This window comes from Rutidosis leptorrhynchoides, chromosome 10 (assembly GCF_046630445.1).
Source record: "Rutidosis leptorrhynchoides isolate AG116_Rl617_1_P2 chromosome 10, CSIRO_AGI_Rlap_v1, whole genome shotgun sequence".
NCBI classification, from domain to species: Eukaryota; Viridiplantae; Streptophyta; class Magnoliopsida; order Asterales; family Asteraceae; genus Rutidosis; species Rutidosis leptorrhynchoides.
The window spans coordinates 72233843-72250940 of NC_092342.1; the positions used below are offsets into that span (position 1 = coordinate 72233843).

A 17098-nucleotide genomic window follows, 5' to 3' on the forward strand; every position below is an offset into this window, starting at 1 on the left:
TTAAGTTTTTATTTTTACAATGTAAACAAGAAAAATAAACTAACAGAAGTTCGATGTTTTATTGAAACAGTTTCAATAATGTTTCCACCAAATTACTAAGTACTCCGTAACTAAAAAGAGGGATCACTCACACTTGTTAACAACCAATCTAACAGAAATTGTAACTTGCAAAACAATCAAATCACTAAAAAACTAACTGATGCCCATTCTCCATGACATTGTAAACCTTTTACCAATCGGTATACTCAACCCTCCAACTTCAACCATCACACTCTTTACGCCATCATTTGAAGTGTCCAAAAACTTATGCTCGGTTTCAACCAAATCCACTTTCGACAAGTCCAATATGTCCGAATCACCCTCAACCTCGACTGCAAACGATCCCCCAACTCCACTCGATCCCAAAACCGTTATTTTCTCAATGATCCATCCTTTATCAAGAGCAAACTTACTCTCCATAACATTTGATGACACTTGGACCATTTGTTTAGACGCGGTAGCGGTAAAATCAATGTACGTTGACTGACCGTTCCCGAGTCTCATCTCAGGAAGCTCGTCGTCATCGAGGTAGAGCTTTCCTTTCGCTTGTGCATTGGTGGCCCCCACCGGGAACGTTACTAGTAGAGTAAACGGTGTCATTCGGGCGTCTTTTGATCTCAATCCTCCCTTTTGCATTGGAAGAATTGTGTTTTGATATAAATGGACATTGATCACGTGCAAGGGAGCTTGCAGGACGATAGTTTGGGTTCCTTTTGCATTTATTGCTTGACTCGGGTCAAACAAACTGTACCATGTTCCTTCAGGGAAAACGGCTGATACGTTTGTTTGACCCTGGTCTAAAACTGGGGAGACCATGAGAGACTCCCCAAGCAAAAACTGTGTGCTGAGTCCATACAATTCAGGGTTGTTTGGAAATGAGAAAAACAGGGGACGTGCGATTGGTGCTCCCGTGTTATGTGCCTCGTATGTTAATGTGTACAAGTAAGGAAGCAGTTTGTACCGCATACCTAAAGCATTACGAGCTGATATCGCTACACTTTCCCATTGGTAAAGCTCTTGTCTCGGTGAATAGTAGTTCGCGTGGTCTCTAGAAAACGGGTAAAACGCACCTAACTCAATCCAACGATTGCATAGTTCTTCGGTTGGTTGTGGATAAAACCCGCAAATATCTGACCCGACCATCGGAATACCAAAAAGACCGAAATTCAACATGGTATATATCGAATACTTAATATCATTCCACGTCCCTTGGTTGTCACCGGTCCAATGGGCCGTGTAATGGCCCGACCCAACAAAAGTAGACCGTGACAAAATAAATGGGCGCTTCCCTTCGAGCGCTTGAAGCGCCTTATGAGTGGCAATAGCATGAGAAAACCCGTACATACTATGAACATCATATTCTCGAACCCCATTATAATGAACCGCACTCGTAGCTATAGTCTTGAACCCGATCGGTACATGTTTACCTGATGCATTAATCTTATATGGCGGGTCATCCCATTGCGTGCTAGTTATATTCTTACAATCCAAACAACAATCCCAACCCGGCCCGGATACATTTGGGCACTGACCTTTAGGTATCGTACACAAGCCCGAACAAAAATTGGAAGCCTCGTTCATATCAATCCATAGCCCGTCGACGGGAACAAGCTCATGAAATCTCCGGACTTCATCCCCCCACCAGTCAACAGTAGTCGGGTTTAAAAAATCGGGAAAGTTGACTGGTCCGGGCCAAACTTGGGCCAAATAAGGCTTCCCTTCATACTTTATAAAAACGTCTTTCGCTAGTCCTCGGTTGTAGGTCCCATAAGACGTATTGACACCGATACCGGGGTCTATAATGACAATGTACTTCATACCACGAGCGTGTATTCGTTGCAAGAAATCGAGCAGTTTAGGACGAGGGTAAGCGTTCGGGTTGAGTGTGAAGTCTTTGTGTCCGTCCATATGATCATCATCGTTCCAAATAACGTCTAGAGGGATTTTAGCTTTTTGATAATTTTCAACTACGTCTTCTACAACAGATAGATTGTGGTAGCCCCATCTACATTGGTGAAATCCTGTAAAATAATGTAACATTTTAATTATATATTTTGTAACCTTACATTAAAAGTAATATGAATATAAATTATTCGGGATGTTGGTGACCAAGATAATATTGGGACATTCCAAGGCCCACTAAACAATTGGGTCAAAAGGGTGGATGAAATAATTAAAAAGGTCTTTCACCTTTTGTAGTGGATGATATATCATAAATAAATAAAAGTTTGTTGATAAGTTTGTAATGGAATGGAAAAAAACTAACCAAGAGATAAAAAAAAATTTTGGAAAATTTTACAATATTTTTTTCCATGTTCATTTCATTGTTTGCAACAAGTCGAGAATGTAAATTGGATGACATACAAAATGATTCATCATTTACGAACTTACCAAACCTTTTTATCATCCACATAAAGAAATAGTGATACTCATCATTAACAAAAAGAATATCATATCATATACAGTATCAGTATTATATCAAAAAAATGAATACTTAACTGACCAGCATTGTGCTAATACTGATTTTTATATTATTATTATTCTATTCAATGTAATAAGAGTTGTATAGAAAGCGACAATCAGTCCTTGTTTATACCACTTTGATTTAAAAAGATAAATCTTCTTACATCTTTAAAAGGTACTCTATTTTTTTTTTTTTAACAATTTTTAGTATAGATATGCTACAAATTTGACCAACCCACGATCAACTCCCAACAAAATAACCCAAAACCAACATATACGCATCCTCGAGTTGTACAACACAATACAACTCCACATACAATGCCTGTAGTACTGTACAACACAATATACCTGATACAGCTAAACAAAAACAAAGGGTAAAAAGGTAAAACAAATATGTACTAACCGAGAGACCAGTATGGCATTGGAGCAGGCCGACCAATAAGCTGCGTATACTGATCCACCACGGCTAACGGAGTGGGCCCCGCAAAGAAGTAAAAGTCAAAAATACCCCCAATAACTTTATACGTTAACGAGCTCCCTTTGTAAAAAACATCCATTCCGTTACTATTCAACAATAAAACACCATGTGCGTAGGCTTGCCCACCCACATTTCTTAAATCCATATAAACCGGGTGTGACCCGTAAAGATCCATATTTAAATTAATAGCGGATTGATCCGTTGTCCATAATGTATACGGGTCGTTCGGGTACAATTTAATCCCATGTGGTTGTGAGTTTTCACCTAGTCCGTACAACGACGCCGTTTTAGGTAATGTAGTTGAGATTTCTAAATATTGGTCTTTAAATACTAATGAGTTTGTTGTGGGGTCGGTTGAGGTTGAGTTGAAAAGTGTTTCTCCGGTTGATGTTCGTTTGACGGCGAATGAGAATGGGTCGGAAATGTAGTTGAATGATAGTTCGCTGCCGGAGAGTTTTGCGTCGGTGATGGGTGAACGGCGGATGGGTAGTTGTGACGGCGGCGGTGGTTGGGATCTCGGTAATAGATCGTACGGTACCTCCCAACGCTGTTGTTGAGCGTCGCTTATGTGAACTCGCAAACGGTCGTCAGTTTCATGCCTGAAAGTATGAAAGTTACATTAACGTCCCCTCTAAACTAGATAATGACATTTTAGTCCTTACATTATACGCCTCTAAAAATCCAATAATATATATTCTCCAATGATACGCTAATACAGTAATAATCCATCAGTCCAAGAAAACTGACCTAAGAATTTTGGTTGGATACAGAGTATGTTTTGATAAATATAAGTTTTGTGTTTAACTGATTTTAGTTGAGAAATAAATAATTAAAAGTCTATATTAAGGAGTTTAATGATATTATTAATTAATTTTATTTTCTAAAGTGAACCACTATGTTTATTAGGTAAGCGAATAAACCCTCTATGAACCATCACATTAGCTCCCCATAAAGATAAAACTTAGGTTAATCAAGCACTCGAGTACAAGACCTGACACGAGTGAATTGCACATATTGCACCCTTTACTCATACACTTTTTTTTGAACAATTTGACATATGTTAGGAAAGAATAAAATAGAAGTTAATAATTTTTCTTGTTGATGTTATCATCAACTTAGATAAGTATCTTTACATTAATTAGTAATAGTAATAATAGTAATTATTTGAAGAATTACAAAGGGAGTTATCATATTAGTTGGAGTTATCATATTCGACTTGAAGAAATATTTATACAACAAACCAGAATGCAAGCTAGCACTTACACCAATATAACCTTTTTTAATTCTTATAAAGAATATGCCTTTAAAAAATTATAAAGAATTAACAATTAAAATTAAGATTAAAGATAAATAAAGACAAAGACTATTGTTTTTCCATTTTTTATTTAATTATACTGTACTTTTTACCAAATTTTTCAAACACTAACACATGGTGAAAAGTGCAACCTAGATCGGTATATCCTAAAAAGTTGATCCGTACACCACTTCAAATTTGTCATACACCACCAAATTAATTATTTAGACATTTTTACCCTTTATTTTACACTATCAAATTTGTCATACACCACCAAATGAAGGGTATAAATGTCCAAATAATTTATTTGATGGTGTATGGCAAATTTTAGGTGGTGTACGAATCAATTCCCTATCCTAAATGTAGCAAAAGCTTCCAAAATGACCTGTGTTAAGGGTAGAAACTATAAATGTTTAATAATCAAGGGAGTAAAAGTAAAAAACATAAATAACAAAAGTAGTACATAAAGTAAATTTTGTTGGTGAGAAATTAAAGCTTACTTGATGTACAACTGCAAAAGTTGAATATCAGGTCCATAAATGTCGTTTTTCTGGTTAACCTGAAGTTGACCAACGAGGCCACCGTCCGACGACTCTTGAAGTGACACCAACCGGTAGCCATTACCGATCTTTATGGGTGCGGCTGCCGGAGAACTAGCTTTTGAAGAAGAAAAAACACTTGTTACACAAATGAAAATTACAAGTAAAAATAATGTAAAATGAAACATAGGTGTCGAGTTTAAAGACACCATAATGCTGTTTTTGTGGTGGTGGGGTGGTTTGATTGGAGTGAGTAAACAAATGATACAAATATATAGGCAAAATGGAGGGAAATGAGATGATAAGATAGTGTAAATGGTGGTATGTTAAAAGTTCATGTGACTAATTGGTCCCACAATTAACTATTTATGCCACGTAGCATATAATCACAAACTTTGATTGTGGTCAGATTGGGTGTGGTCGAATTAGGGTTTTGTATTTACTTATGTTCCATAAATTGTAACTACCAGTTTTTTGAAATCCGGTTCACGCTTTTGTGGATTTATTATCATACAAATTTGATTGATTGGTTTTGAATATATACATCGATCCCATCCCCCTATAAATTGCATGACTTTTGGACATGGTAATTAGGTGATACTTTTTCATTTATATGTTATTTTGAATTTGATTTTGAAACACTATTTGGATGAACATTGATATTGATATTGATATTGATATTGATATAGTGATTTATATGAATATATGAATATCAAAACACAATCATGTTTCTTAAAAGAATATCAAAACACAATCATGTTTCTTAAAAGTGATTGGTGTACTTATGCGCTGTTAGTGTATACTTTAGGCTTAATTGTACTAAATCCGGATGGCGGATAGGATATGAGTGTAAATTACAATCGCGTTACCGTTGAGCGGTTTAGTCTTCTTGTACTCTTCCGAATAATGTTGATTACCGGATCACAATACTTGTCTCGGATCCAGTCAAGGTTAAACTTGATCAATCACTTAGAGAAAGTTCTTCTCTAAAGAGAAAAAATTTTGCTCTGACAAAATGACGTCTTCTGCCTATTAATAAATTCCAGTGGCCTACTTATATGCAAAAAGTCAAAGGTTCTCTTTCAAAAAAAGACACGCGTCATGCTCTAATTAGTGAGTCGACCCTTGTTTTTCGGAACTTTGACCAGTCAACTTCATAAAAATCGGAACATGACTTTTAATCCTTATCGCTTCTCGCTCCTCATAGCCTCTGCTTGCTTAATTTTAAACTTATGGTTTTTGTATCTTTTATTCACGTTTATGGTGACCGATCCTTCATTCGAATATACTTTTCTGTTAAATCTTGTAACACCCCAAAATCTGTTTCAGGTTCGAGCCGCGTCCCGGGCAATTGGGCCGCGCCGCGGGCTAATAAAGGAGCTGAATCTGACTCCTTTTAAAAGGCTCGAGCTTGCTTTTTAGCACTAAGCCGCGCCGCGGGCTTCCTAGCCGCGCCGCGGCCATGAACTGTAACAGGTGCGTTTTCAACATTTTAAAAAGGGTTAAATGAGGGGCAAAAATGGTATTTCGCATATGGACGGGTTTTAAGCCTCAAAACTGAAATGTCCCGTTCTTATTGATTAAAAACGTTCCATATTAATTGATTTCGTTGCGAGGTTTTGACCTCTATATGAGACGTTTTTCAAAGACTGCATTCATTTTTAAACAAACCATAACCTTTATTTCATCAATAAAGGTTTAAAAAGCTTTACATAGATTATCAAATAATGATAATCTAAAATATCCTGTTTACACACGACCATTACATAATGGTTTACAATACAATTATGTTACAACAAAATAAGTTTCTTGAATGCAGTTTTTACACAATATCATACAAGCATGGACTCCAAATCTTGTCCTTATTTAAGTATGCGACAGCGGAAGCTCTTAATAATCACCTGAGAATAAACATGCTTAAAACGTCAACAAAAATGTTGGTGAGTTATAGGTTTAACCTATATATATCAAATCGTAACAATAGACCACAAGATTTCATATTTCAATACACATCCCATACATAGAGATAAAAATCATTCATATGGTGAACACCTGGTAACCGACAATAACAAGATGCATATATAAGAATATCCCCATCATTCCGGGACACCCTTCGGATATGATATAAATTTCGAAGTACTAAAGCATCCGGTACTTTGGATGGGGTTTGTTAGGCCCAATAGATCTATCTTTAGGATTCGCGTCAATTAGGGTGTCTGTTCCCTAATTCTTAGATTACCAGACTTAATAAAAAGGGGCATATTCGATTTCGATAATTCAACCATAGAATGTAGTTTCACGTACTTGTGTCTATTTTGTAAATCATTTATAAAACCTGCATGTATTCTCATCCCAAAAATATTAGATTTTAAAAGTGGGACTATAACTCACTTTCACAGATTTTTACTTCGTCGGGAAGTAAGACTTGGCCACTGGTTGATTCACGAACCTATAACAATATATACATATATATCAAAGTATGTTCAAAATATATTTACAACACTTTTAATATATTTTGATGTTTTAAGTTTATTAAGTCAGCTGTCCTCGTTAGTAACCTACAACTAGTTGTCCACAGTTAGATGTACAGAAATAAATCGATAAATATTATCTTGAATCAATCCACGACCCAGTGTATACGTATCTCAGTATTGATCACAACTCAAACTATATATATTTTGGAATCAACCTCAACCCTGTATAGCTAACTCCAACATTCACATATAGAGTGTCTATGGTTGTTCCGAAATATATATAGATGTGTCGACATGATAGGTCGAAACATTGTATACGTGTCTATGGTATCTCAAGATTACATAATATATAATACAAGTTGATTAAGTTATGGTTGGAATAGATTTGTTACCAATTTTCACGTAGCTAAAATGAGAAAAATTATCCAATCTTGTTTTACCCATAACTTCTTCATTTTAAATCCGTTTTGAGTGAATCAAATTGCTATGGTTTCATATTGAACTCTATTTTATGAATCTAAACAAAAAAAGTATAGATTTCTAGTCGGAAAAATAAGTTACAAGTCGTTTTTGTAAAGGTAGTCATTTCAGTCGAAAGAACGACGTCTAGATGACCATTTTAGAAAACATACTTCCACTTTGAGTTTAACCATAATTTTTGGATATAGTTTCATGTTCATAATAAAAATCATTTTCTCAGAATAACAACTTTTAAATCAAAGTTTATCATAGTTTTTAATTAACTAACCCAAAACAGCCCGCGGTGTTACTACGACGGCGTAAATCCGGTTTTACGGTGTTTTTCGTGTTTCCAGGTTTTAAATCATTAAGTTAGCATATCATATAGATATAGAACATGTGTTTAGTTGATTTTAAAAGTCAAGTTAGAAGGATTAACTTTTGTTTGCGAACAAGTTTAGAATTAACTAAACTATGTTCTAGTGATTACAAGTTTAAACCTTCGAATAAGATAGCTTTATATGTATGAATCGAATGATGTTATGAACATCATTACTACCTTAAGTTCCTTGGATGAACCTACTGGAAAAGAGAAAAATGGATCTAGCTTCAATGGATCCTTGGATGGCTCAAAGTTCTTGAAGCAAAATCATGACACGAAAACAAGTTCAAGTAAGATCATCACTTGAAATAAGATTATTATAGTTATAGAAATTGAACCAAAGTTTGAATATGATTATTACCTTGTATTAGAATGATAACCTACTGTAAGAAACAAAGATTTCTTGAGGTTGGATGATCACCTTACAAGATTGGAAGTGAGCTAGCAAACTTGAAAGTATTCTTGATTTTATGAAACTAGAACTTTTGGAATTTATGAAGAACACTTAGAACTTGAAGATAGAACTTGAGAGAGTTCAATTAGATGAAGAAAATTGAAGAATGAAAGTGTTTGTAGGTGTTTTTGGTCGTTGGTGTATGGATTAGATATAAAGGATATGTAATTTTGTTTTCATGTAAATAAGTCATGAATGATTACTCATATTTTTGTAATCTTATGAGATATTTCATGCTAGTTGCCAAATGATGGTTCCCACATGTGTTAGGTGACTCACATGGGCTGCTAAGAGCTGATCATTGGAGTGTATATACCAATAGTACATACATCTAAAAGCTGTGTATTGTACGAGTACGAATACGGGTGCATACGAGTAGAATTGTTGATGAAACTGAACGAGAATGTAATTGTAAGCATTTTTGTTAAGTAGAAGTATTTTGATAAGTGTATTGAAGTCTTTCAAAAGTGTATAAATACATATTAAAACACTACATGTATATATATTTTAACTGAGTCGTTAAGTCATCGTTAGTCGTTACATGTAAGTGTTGTTTTGAAACCTTTAGGTTAACGATCTTGTTAAATGTTGTTAACCCAATGTTTATAATATCAAAAGAGATTTTAAATTATTATATTATCATGATATTATGATGTACGAATATCTCTTAATATGATATATATACATTAAATGTCGTTACAACGATAAACGTTACATATATATCTCGTTTCAAAATCATTAAGTTAGTAGTCTTGTTTTTACATATGTAGTTCATTGTTAATATAATTAATGATATGTTTACTTATCATAATATCATGTTAACTATATATATAACCATATATATGTCATCATATAGTTTTTTACAAGTTTTAACGTTCGTGAATCACCGGTCAACTTGGGTGGTCAATTGTCTATATGAAACCTATTTCAATTAATCAAGTCTTAACAAGTTTGATTGCTTAACATGTTGGAAACATTTAATCATGTAAACATCAATCTCAATTAATATATATAAACATGGAAAAGTTCGGGTCACTACAAAAACTGATACCAATCTCAACCTTATCCTCATTTTATCCCATCTCATTCACTCAAACACTCTCTTCACTTTTAGAGAGAGAAACCCACTTCTAGAGAGAGGAAGCTTGATTTGGAGAAGAAGAAGCTTGATTCGGGTGAAAGCTCAAGTGTTAAAGTCGTTCATCTCGTTCTTGGCTACATTGTGGTAGTGTTGCTCAAGTGTTAAAAACTCAAGTGTTACGATTTGAAAGTCATGCCCTTTTCAATTTTACCAAAAGCTAACAAGTGCTCAACCGCGTGGTTGAGCCCTCAACCGCACGGTTAACGCGTGCTCAACCGCGTAGTTGAGTTGTCATTCGTACAGATGCCGAAGAACAGCATCAGGTAGCTGTTTTTACATTTTCTGATCCTAAATCTTGATTTTTGCTTATTCTGGTCATAAAACCACTTCAAAAATATCATATAACAACTATATAACATAATTCTAACATTTATTAGCACTAACAAACACAATTCATGATGCTTCAAGCTAAAGATGCACACTTTTGCTCAAGAACACAAAACCCCAATTATACAAGAAATCAAAACCAGATTCAAGCACACTAACCTGGTTTGATAATCACAAGGATGATAAAAATCGATCCCTAAAGCTTCTTGATCTAATTTCTAGCTTAGATTCAATTAGGGATTGAGATGGTGTAAAGGTTAGGTACGAGCTTGTTATGGAAGAGTTCTAAAATGAACTCATAAAGCAGACACTTACTCTCTTAAGGGTTAACCTAAGGGAAAAATAGTCATCTTACATCTAGCCCAGGTTTTAGTCTGTTACATGATACTCCGAGGAGGTGTACCTACAAACAGTTTCTGAGTTGTCAACCACTGGTGTATTCAGGACCAAATCCTTCAATGACATTAAACTAGATGCGAGAGGTATAACGAGCTTTGGAAGCTTACCAATGTGAACCAGAGTTACGAGTATTGTATGCTAGTCGACTTTTTAAAGATCAGGCAATGAGTTGGTGGGATTCCATTTACTGGCCATTTGTCGAGAAAACAGGTAAATTAAATTACGTGGAATCAGTTTCATGCTAAGGTCCGTGAACAATACTACTCTGAGTATGATTTGGAAAGGATGAAAACAGAGTTTCTTGTGATGAGGATGATGGACGAAATGTCTATAGATGATGTGATTTGTGAGTTCAATGACAAGTTGAGGTTCGTGCAACAGTGGGTTCCATATGAGAAGGATCAGCTACAATATTTTTTAAGGGTTATAAAACCAGAGCATAGAACATTTGCTAGATTTGCATCATATTGTCACAAGCTTTTCAGTGGGCTAAAGCAACCGAGGTTGATGTGAAAGCTACTAGAAACAGCTTCATGGGGTATGCTGCATCACAACAAAATCTAATGGTAAGTCAGTCGAGTCCGAAGTCTAAGAAATCGGGTGGATCGAATCCAAAAGGAAGGTCAGAGCAGAGTGATTCGGTGTCGAGTTAAAAATCTTGGTGTTATGGTTGTAGAGCGTCACACACTAGTCCGTGTTAGAATTTGACCAAAAGATGTTTGAGGTATGGAATTGTGGGATGCGAGGTTCAATTATGTTCATTCAAAGAAGATGTGTGTTGGAGATATCATCAAGTGGGTCATAGATCAAGTCAATGTTCGATTCTGAAAGGAGCGAGTTATGAGGCAGGGACAGGGGCACAGTCGATGTCGGTGGGAGGATCTTCTGCTTCTGTGGCTGGACAAAAGAGAAAGACTCCTCATTTGGTTGAGGTGAGAGCTTATCAGATGGTTACTAATACGGATGCTGCTAACAATACGAGTACCGGTATGTTCTAAATATCTATGTGATGTTCAGTGTATAACTTCAGTTGTATTTGTTATTGTATGTTTGTATGAGATTCTATGTTGAGTAGGTTGCATGATAGATAGATCCCGACTTCATTGTTATACGTATTACTAAACTTACTAGGTTATGACTTGTGCTTAGTTTTAACAATCAAGATGCTTTTAGATTAGTGTCATGTATGTTAACTTTTGACACTAGAAAACACTTGACCTGGGTTGGGGTTTGGAAACTGTGTATGTATGAGATTTGGATGACAAAGTTGACTGCTAGACGACATTTGACTGTGTGGTTAGTATGACATTGGGTTGGGATTGTGTGACGTATCAATGCCTGTGCTTTGAGGAAGATGTGATACTTTATTAGATGATCATTACTTCATGACATTTTACAGAAAATGTTTTGAAGGGTGTGTTTTGAACAGATACGAGGCAATTACGTGACTGTGTACGATGATTTCGCGATGGTTTGACCAGTTGATATCATTGACTTGATGATTGTGACTATGAGACATTTGACTAGGGGTGTTCGTCGGTTCGATTTTCAGTTTGTTCGGTTTATTCGGTTCGGTGTATTCGGTTTTGAATTTTTTAGGCAAAACCAAAAACCGAACCGAAAACCGAATTCAAAGTTAAAATCGAACCGAACCGAAAACCGAATTCGAATTCAGATTCGGTTCGGTTTTCGGTTAAAATCGAATATTATGAGAAAACTGAGAATGATGATAGTTTAATTGTGGCGTTACCGATGTCTTAGTTATTTATATCATAAAACAATGACGTACTATTAAATTATCAAGAATTCGATAAATTATTAATATTTGCAGTTTAATTATGACATTTACTGCTTTTATTATTAAGAAGTAGAACATAATAATTTGAGTAACATAATTATAATGTGAGCTACCAAATCGTCATATGGGTGAGAACATATTTTATTGATTGGATCCCAGATTATAATGACATTGAAACATAAATTTACAATTAAATATATAAAAAATTTTAATTCGCTTTTGAATTCGGTTTTCGGTTAAACCGAATTCAGAATTCTCAAAACCGAAAACCGAACCGAAAATTGAATTTAAATTCGGTTTCGGTTTGACTCGATCCGAAAACCATTTTTCAAATTCGGTTTGGTTTTTTCTGGTTTGATTTCGGTTTGGTTTTCGGGTTCTACGGTTTCAAACCAAATACTGACCACTGATACATTTGACTATTAATGTTGGGCAGTTGTGATGTGACTGTAGCAACTTGTGACCTACGTTAGAAATTTCCCTTGCTGATGTATGACTGGAGATGGTGGATCACGATTGATGTGTTGACTACTTAGGATTTTTTTTCCCTTGTTGGGTGAATCAGAACGAGAGTATTACTTAAATATATAAAAAAATTTAATTCGCTTTTGAATTCGGTTTTCGGTTAAACCGAATTCAGAATTCTCAAAACCGAAAACCGAACCGAAAATTGAATTTAAATTCGGTTTCGGTTTGACTCGATCCGAAAACCGTTTTTCAAATTCGGTTTGGTTTTTTCTGGTTTGATTTCGGTTTGGTTTTCGGGTTCTACGGTTTCAAACTAAATACTGACCACTGATACATTTGACTATTAATGTTGGGCAGTTGTGATGTGACTGTAGCAACTTGTGACCTACGTTAGAAATTTCCCTTGCTGATGTATGACTGGAGATGGTGGATCACGATTGATGTGTTGACTACTTAGGATTTTTTTTCCCTTGTTGGGTGAATAAGAACGAGAGTATTACTTATGATTATATATTTGTGTCTGGCAAACAAAAGTATATTATGGCAAGGTATACAGAAATTCTAGGAAACCGGAGGAAAATATAGATAACATGATTCGTACATGGACTGCGGACAGTACATTAGACATTGAAATGTGTCGATATATAACTGTAACGACCCTGAATTTTCCAACTTATATTATTAATATTTATTATTAATAATTGCGTGTTAATAAATGTATTCTTATACATTTTCCTTGTCACCGTAATTGACTTTCCATGTCCACTCGTCTTTTCGACACGTGCTTTTCACGAATAATATTTCGAACATTATTTACGTTCATTATTCCTAATTAACTAATGTAAGTAGTTAATTATTTGGGCTTTTTACTAATTTGTTGCATACTTATACATGGGCTTTTATTATTAGACTTGGACTATCAAAGCCCACCCTACATTACTTAATGGATTAATTAGTGAGCCCATCATTATGCTAGTGATTCATTAAAATTAAACAAGATTAATTAAGTGAGGAGACAAAGATGTTTCAAGCATGCATGACCATCTTTTCCATGTATTTAACTTTATACCTCTTTCTAGCATGCACCACCCTCCCACACATGAAAGATCAAACTTGACTTCCCCATTTGGAGCCCCTAAGACCGTCGGCCTTGGCATGGGGGGAGGGAGATCAAAATTTCTTTTCTTTTTTTTGTTACTTATATGCTAGTTTGAAACCTCATTTCACACACATATTACTTACACCACTTTTACTCCAAACTGTTCTCTCTAAATTGTAAGTAAAAACTTTATTTTTTCTTTCTTCTTCCTTCCTCTAAAAATCGACTAGTATCTCATCATCAAACTTGTTTGTTGTTTGTTGTTAAAGATCAAACTTTCTAGTTTGTATCTTCATGAATCTTGCTTCTTCCATCCTTTGTTTGATGAGGAATCAAGAACAAGGATCTAAGCTTGTTAGCTTATGGTTCTACACTTGAAAAGTTATGAAGATCTAAAGTTCATAAGCTTTAAGATCTTACTTGTGTTCATGTTTTGGAAACTTAAGGTTTATTGTCTTAAGATCCAAGCTTTGACTTGAATCTCCTTAAGTATGAAACAAACATAAACTTGTTACTTGTAACTTTAATTTATTTCTTCCTTTTGTATGTATTTAAATTCGTGACTTTATTATTTTAGTCAAGTGTTACTAGTTAAACTTGATCTAATTTTTCTTGAAACTAAAGTTTAAACTTGTAAGTTCAAGAACATGGAAGTTAAACTTTCTAGTTATAACTTTATACACTTATGTTGGATCTAAGTTTCTATAGCGTATGGTCTTCCAATTTTGTCTAAAACAAAAGCTTATAAGCTTATATACATTCTACAAGATAAAAATCTAAGTTTCATAACTTATGGTTTTATTAAAGTAAAGATCCAAGTTCCATAACTTAGGATTTAACTTAAGAACACTAGATCTAGACTTTTTAGTCTAGGATCTTCAAGATCTAACTATGATCTAAGTTCTACAACTTAAGATCTTGTTTATTTAGTTTACATTCAAGTTTATAGCTTAATATTACTATTAGAACTCATGTATGTGTCGGATCCAAGATCTTGATGTAACTTTGGTTCATTAACCTTCTTACAACTCTTAAATGAGTTGTGCTATTTATCTTAGACATACACTAGTGTCATGATGGTCAAAACTTGGTTAATGTGATGCAAACACATCAACGAGTTTTACACTTGAAGCTACAAGCATCAAGGATGAGAACCGTGATGAACATCAAGCACCAAGAACCCACCGGAGCACTTTGTTTACTATTTTTGAGGTCTAATCAATTACTTGGGCTACTGGAAAAGTTGATTTCCAGATTGTTCGGTTCGAGTAGATGACTTTTTGTTTAGGACTCGTCTTAATTCGATTTACGGTTTAGGATTTATAGCCTTCCGAAAGTCACTACACCTTTGTAACGTTGTGCTGAAATTTCTGACCTACTCGCAATTAAACCGTAGTCAATCGAAGATGAGTTTGATTCTGAAAATTTTTCAGTGGTAGGAGGACTCACATACGGAGCCATAGCCACTGACTATGCGTCTTTTCGATTTGTATAAAGGTCGTAGCGGCTGAACGAAGTCAGCCTTTGTTTCGATCTCTATTCTTGATTGAAAACTTATTTTTTACTTATTTTGTTGAATGATGATGATACTTAAGACCTAATTTACATACTTTTAAACCTTTGGGAACGATTTACTGACTTAGTAACTTTTGACTTAGGTTGAGGACCTTTCGGACCAACTACTTGCTTACTTATCTCGTATCGACTTTACTACTTTTCACTGTGAGTTATAGCATCCCTTTTTACTTTAACTATTTTGGGAACTGAGAATACATGCGCTTTTTACGTTTTACATATTAAGCACGAGTACTTAAACTTTATATATGTGTGGGTTATATAACGGCATAAACTTTCCCCTTAGCTCGGTAACGTTTAGTCATTGGTTTTTGAACCGGTGAACGCGAATCTTAGATATGGATCCATAGGGTTTGACATCCCCACTCGGGCTAGTCGCGCTAGCATTTAATGGGTGTTTAATACTTCGTAAACTTATGCATTCGCTAAGTGTACTTTTAGGAGGTGATATTACGTTAAGTTAGTTACCAAGTGCCCACGGTTGAACATATACTTTTCATACTGTTTTGAAATACGAAATCTCGTGGCCTACCTTACATTACTGTTACGTTTAAAATATAGTTCACCAACATTCGTGTTGACATTTTTAAGCATGTTTTCTCAGGTGCTTAGAGGTTTGATTCTTCCGCTGTAGTAGTCTTGCTGTGTAGACTCCCGCTGCTTTTGTTAGAGATTGCTCTGCATGAAACGTTTATCTTGCATTAACAAACTATGTTACTTTTGAAACAATGAATGTGTAATGACCATTGGGTCTCGTACTTATGTTAATTGCTTCTATTCGTAGAAGCCTACTATCGTTTGTAAAACTTTTGATGTTGGTTATGACATCACCCTTTCTTATGAATGCAAACTTATTTTAAAACATCATATAGTGTTTGACCTTGTAAATATCCTGTTGTTGATGATCCGTACACGTTAATTTTGTACGGGGCGTCACATTTGGTATCAGAGCATTGGTTGTAGGGAATTATGTTGCATTAGTGAGTCTAGACCGGACCGAGTAGGATTCACTAATAGGACTAATCTACAACTTGCTAGTTTACTTGTTTCTGCGGAACTTGATGCATGTTGTTGCTTACTTTTACTGCTATATGTCATATACTGCTACTTGTTTTCACTACTGCATGATACTATCTGCTTTCGATTGCATGATACTTCTGTAGGATTTGTTATTATTGCCATGCTACTTACTGCTATAGATGATCTAGACTGTCGTAGTTACTTTGCCTAATACGTGCTTGCTATATGACTTACTCACATGGAAAAAGTTATTTTTCCTTGTTCAGATGTCGGATATCCCGCCCATCATCATTGACTTGGAGAGCGACTCAGATTCATATGCCACCTCGCCTGCTACTGCTGCAGACTCACAGATCCCGTCATCGCTACTGTAATGACCCGCACTTTTTCGATCATTCTATACTTGTAAGATTAATATTTACATAAATTAAACCTTACCAACATGATAAGCAATCCAAATTGTTAAGATTTATGTTTTTGAAAAGAGTTTTACACAACGTTTGACCGTCTAGTTTGACCGATGATATCACGAACTATATAACATATGATAATTATACGTTTGTGTATATATATGTATATATACATATTTAACATGATCTAAGAATGTTTTAATATCTCATTTTGTATTAATAACAATAAGTTATATGTATATTTTGAAACTACTAACTTAAGTTTTCAAAACGATAACC

At 35.0% G+C, this 17098-nt stretch overlaps 1 protein-coding gene across 1 annotated transcript; it reads right to left on the reverse strand.

Moving 5' to 3' along the window:
• On the reverse strand, window positions 1–5043 carry LOC139871692 (alpha-xylosidase 1-like). The gene is made up of 3 exons (XM_071859420.1): window positions 4775–5043; window positions 2906–3579; window positions 1–2060 (listed from the first exon to the last, which is right to left on the reverse strand). The coding sequence occupies exons 1-3, from the start codon at window positions 5023–5025 to the stop codon at window positions 193–195; spliced, it is 2793 nt and encodes a 930-aa protein (XP_071715521.1). The 5' UTR covers window positions 5026–5043; the 3' UTR covers window positions 1–192.
• Between the last annotated feature and the right edge of the window lie 12055 nt (window positions 5044–17098).

Excerpts from the sequence above, each read along its gene's own strand:
- LOC139871692 (XM_071859420.1), bottom strand. The coding sequence starts at position 5,025 with ATGGTGTCTTTAAACTCGACACCTATGTTTCATTTTACATTATTTTTA. Across the intron at positions 3,580-4,774 it reads CTTTTGCAGTTGTACATCAA|GCATGAAACTGACGACCGTT; the intron begins GTAAGCTTTAAT and ends TCATACTTTCAG. Across the intron at positions 2,061-2,905 it reads AATGCCATACTGGTCTCTCG|GATTTCACCAATGTAGATGG; the intron begins GTTAGTACATAT and ends ATTATTTTACAG.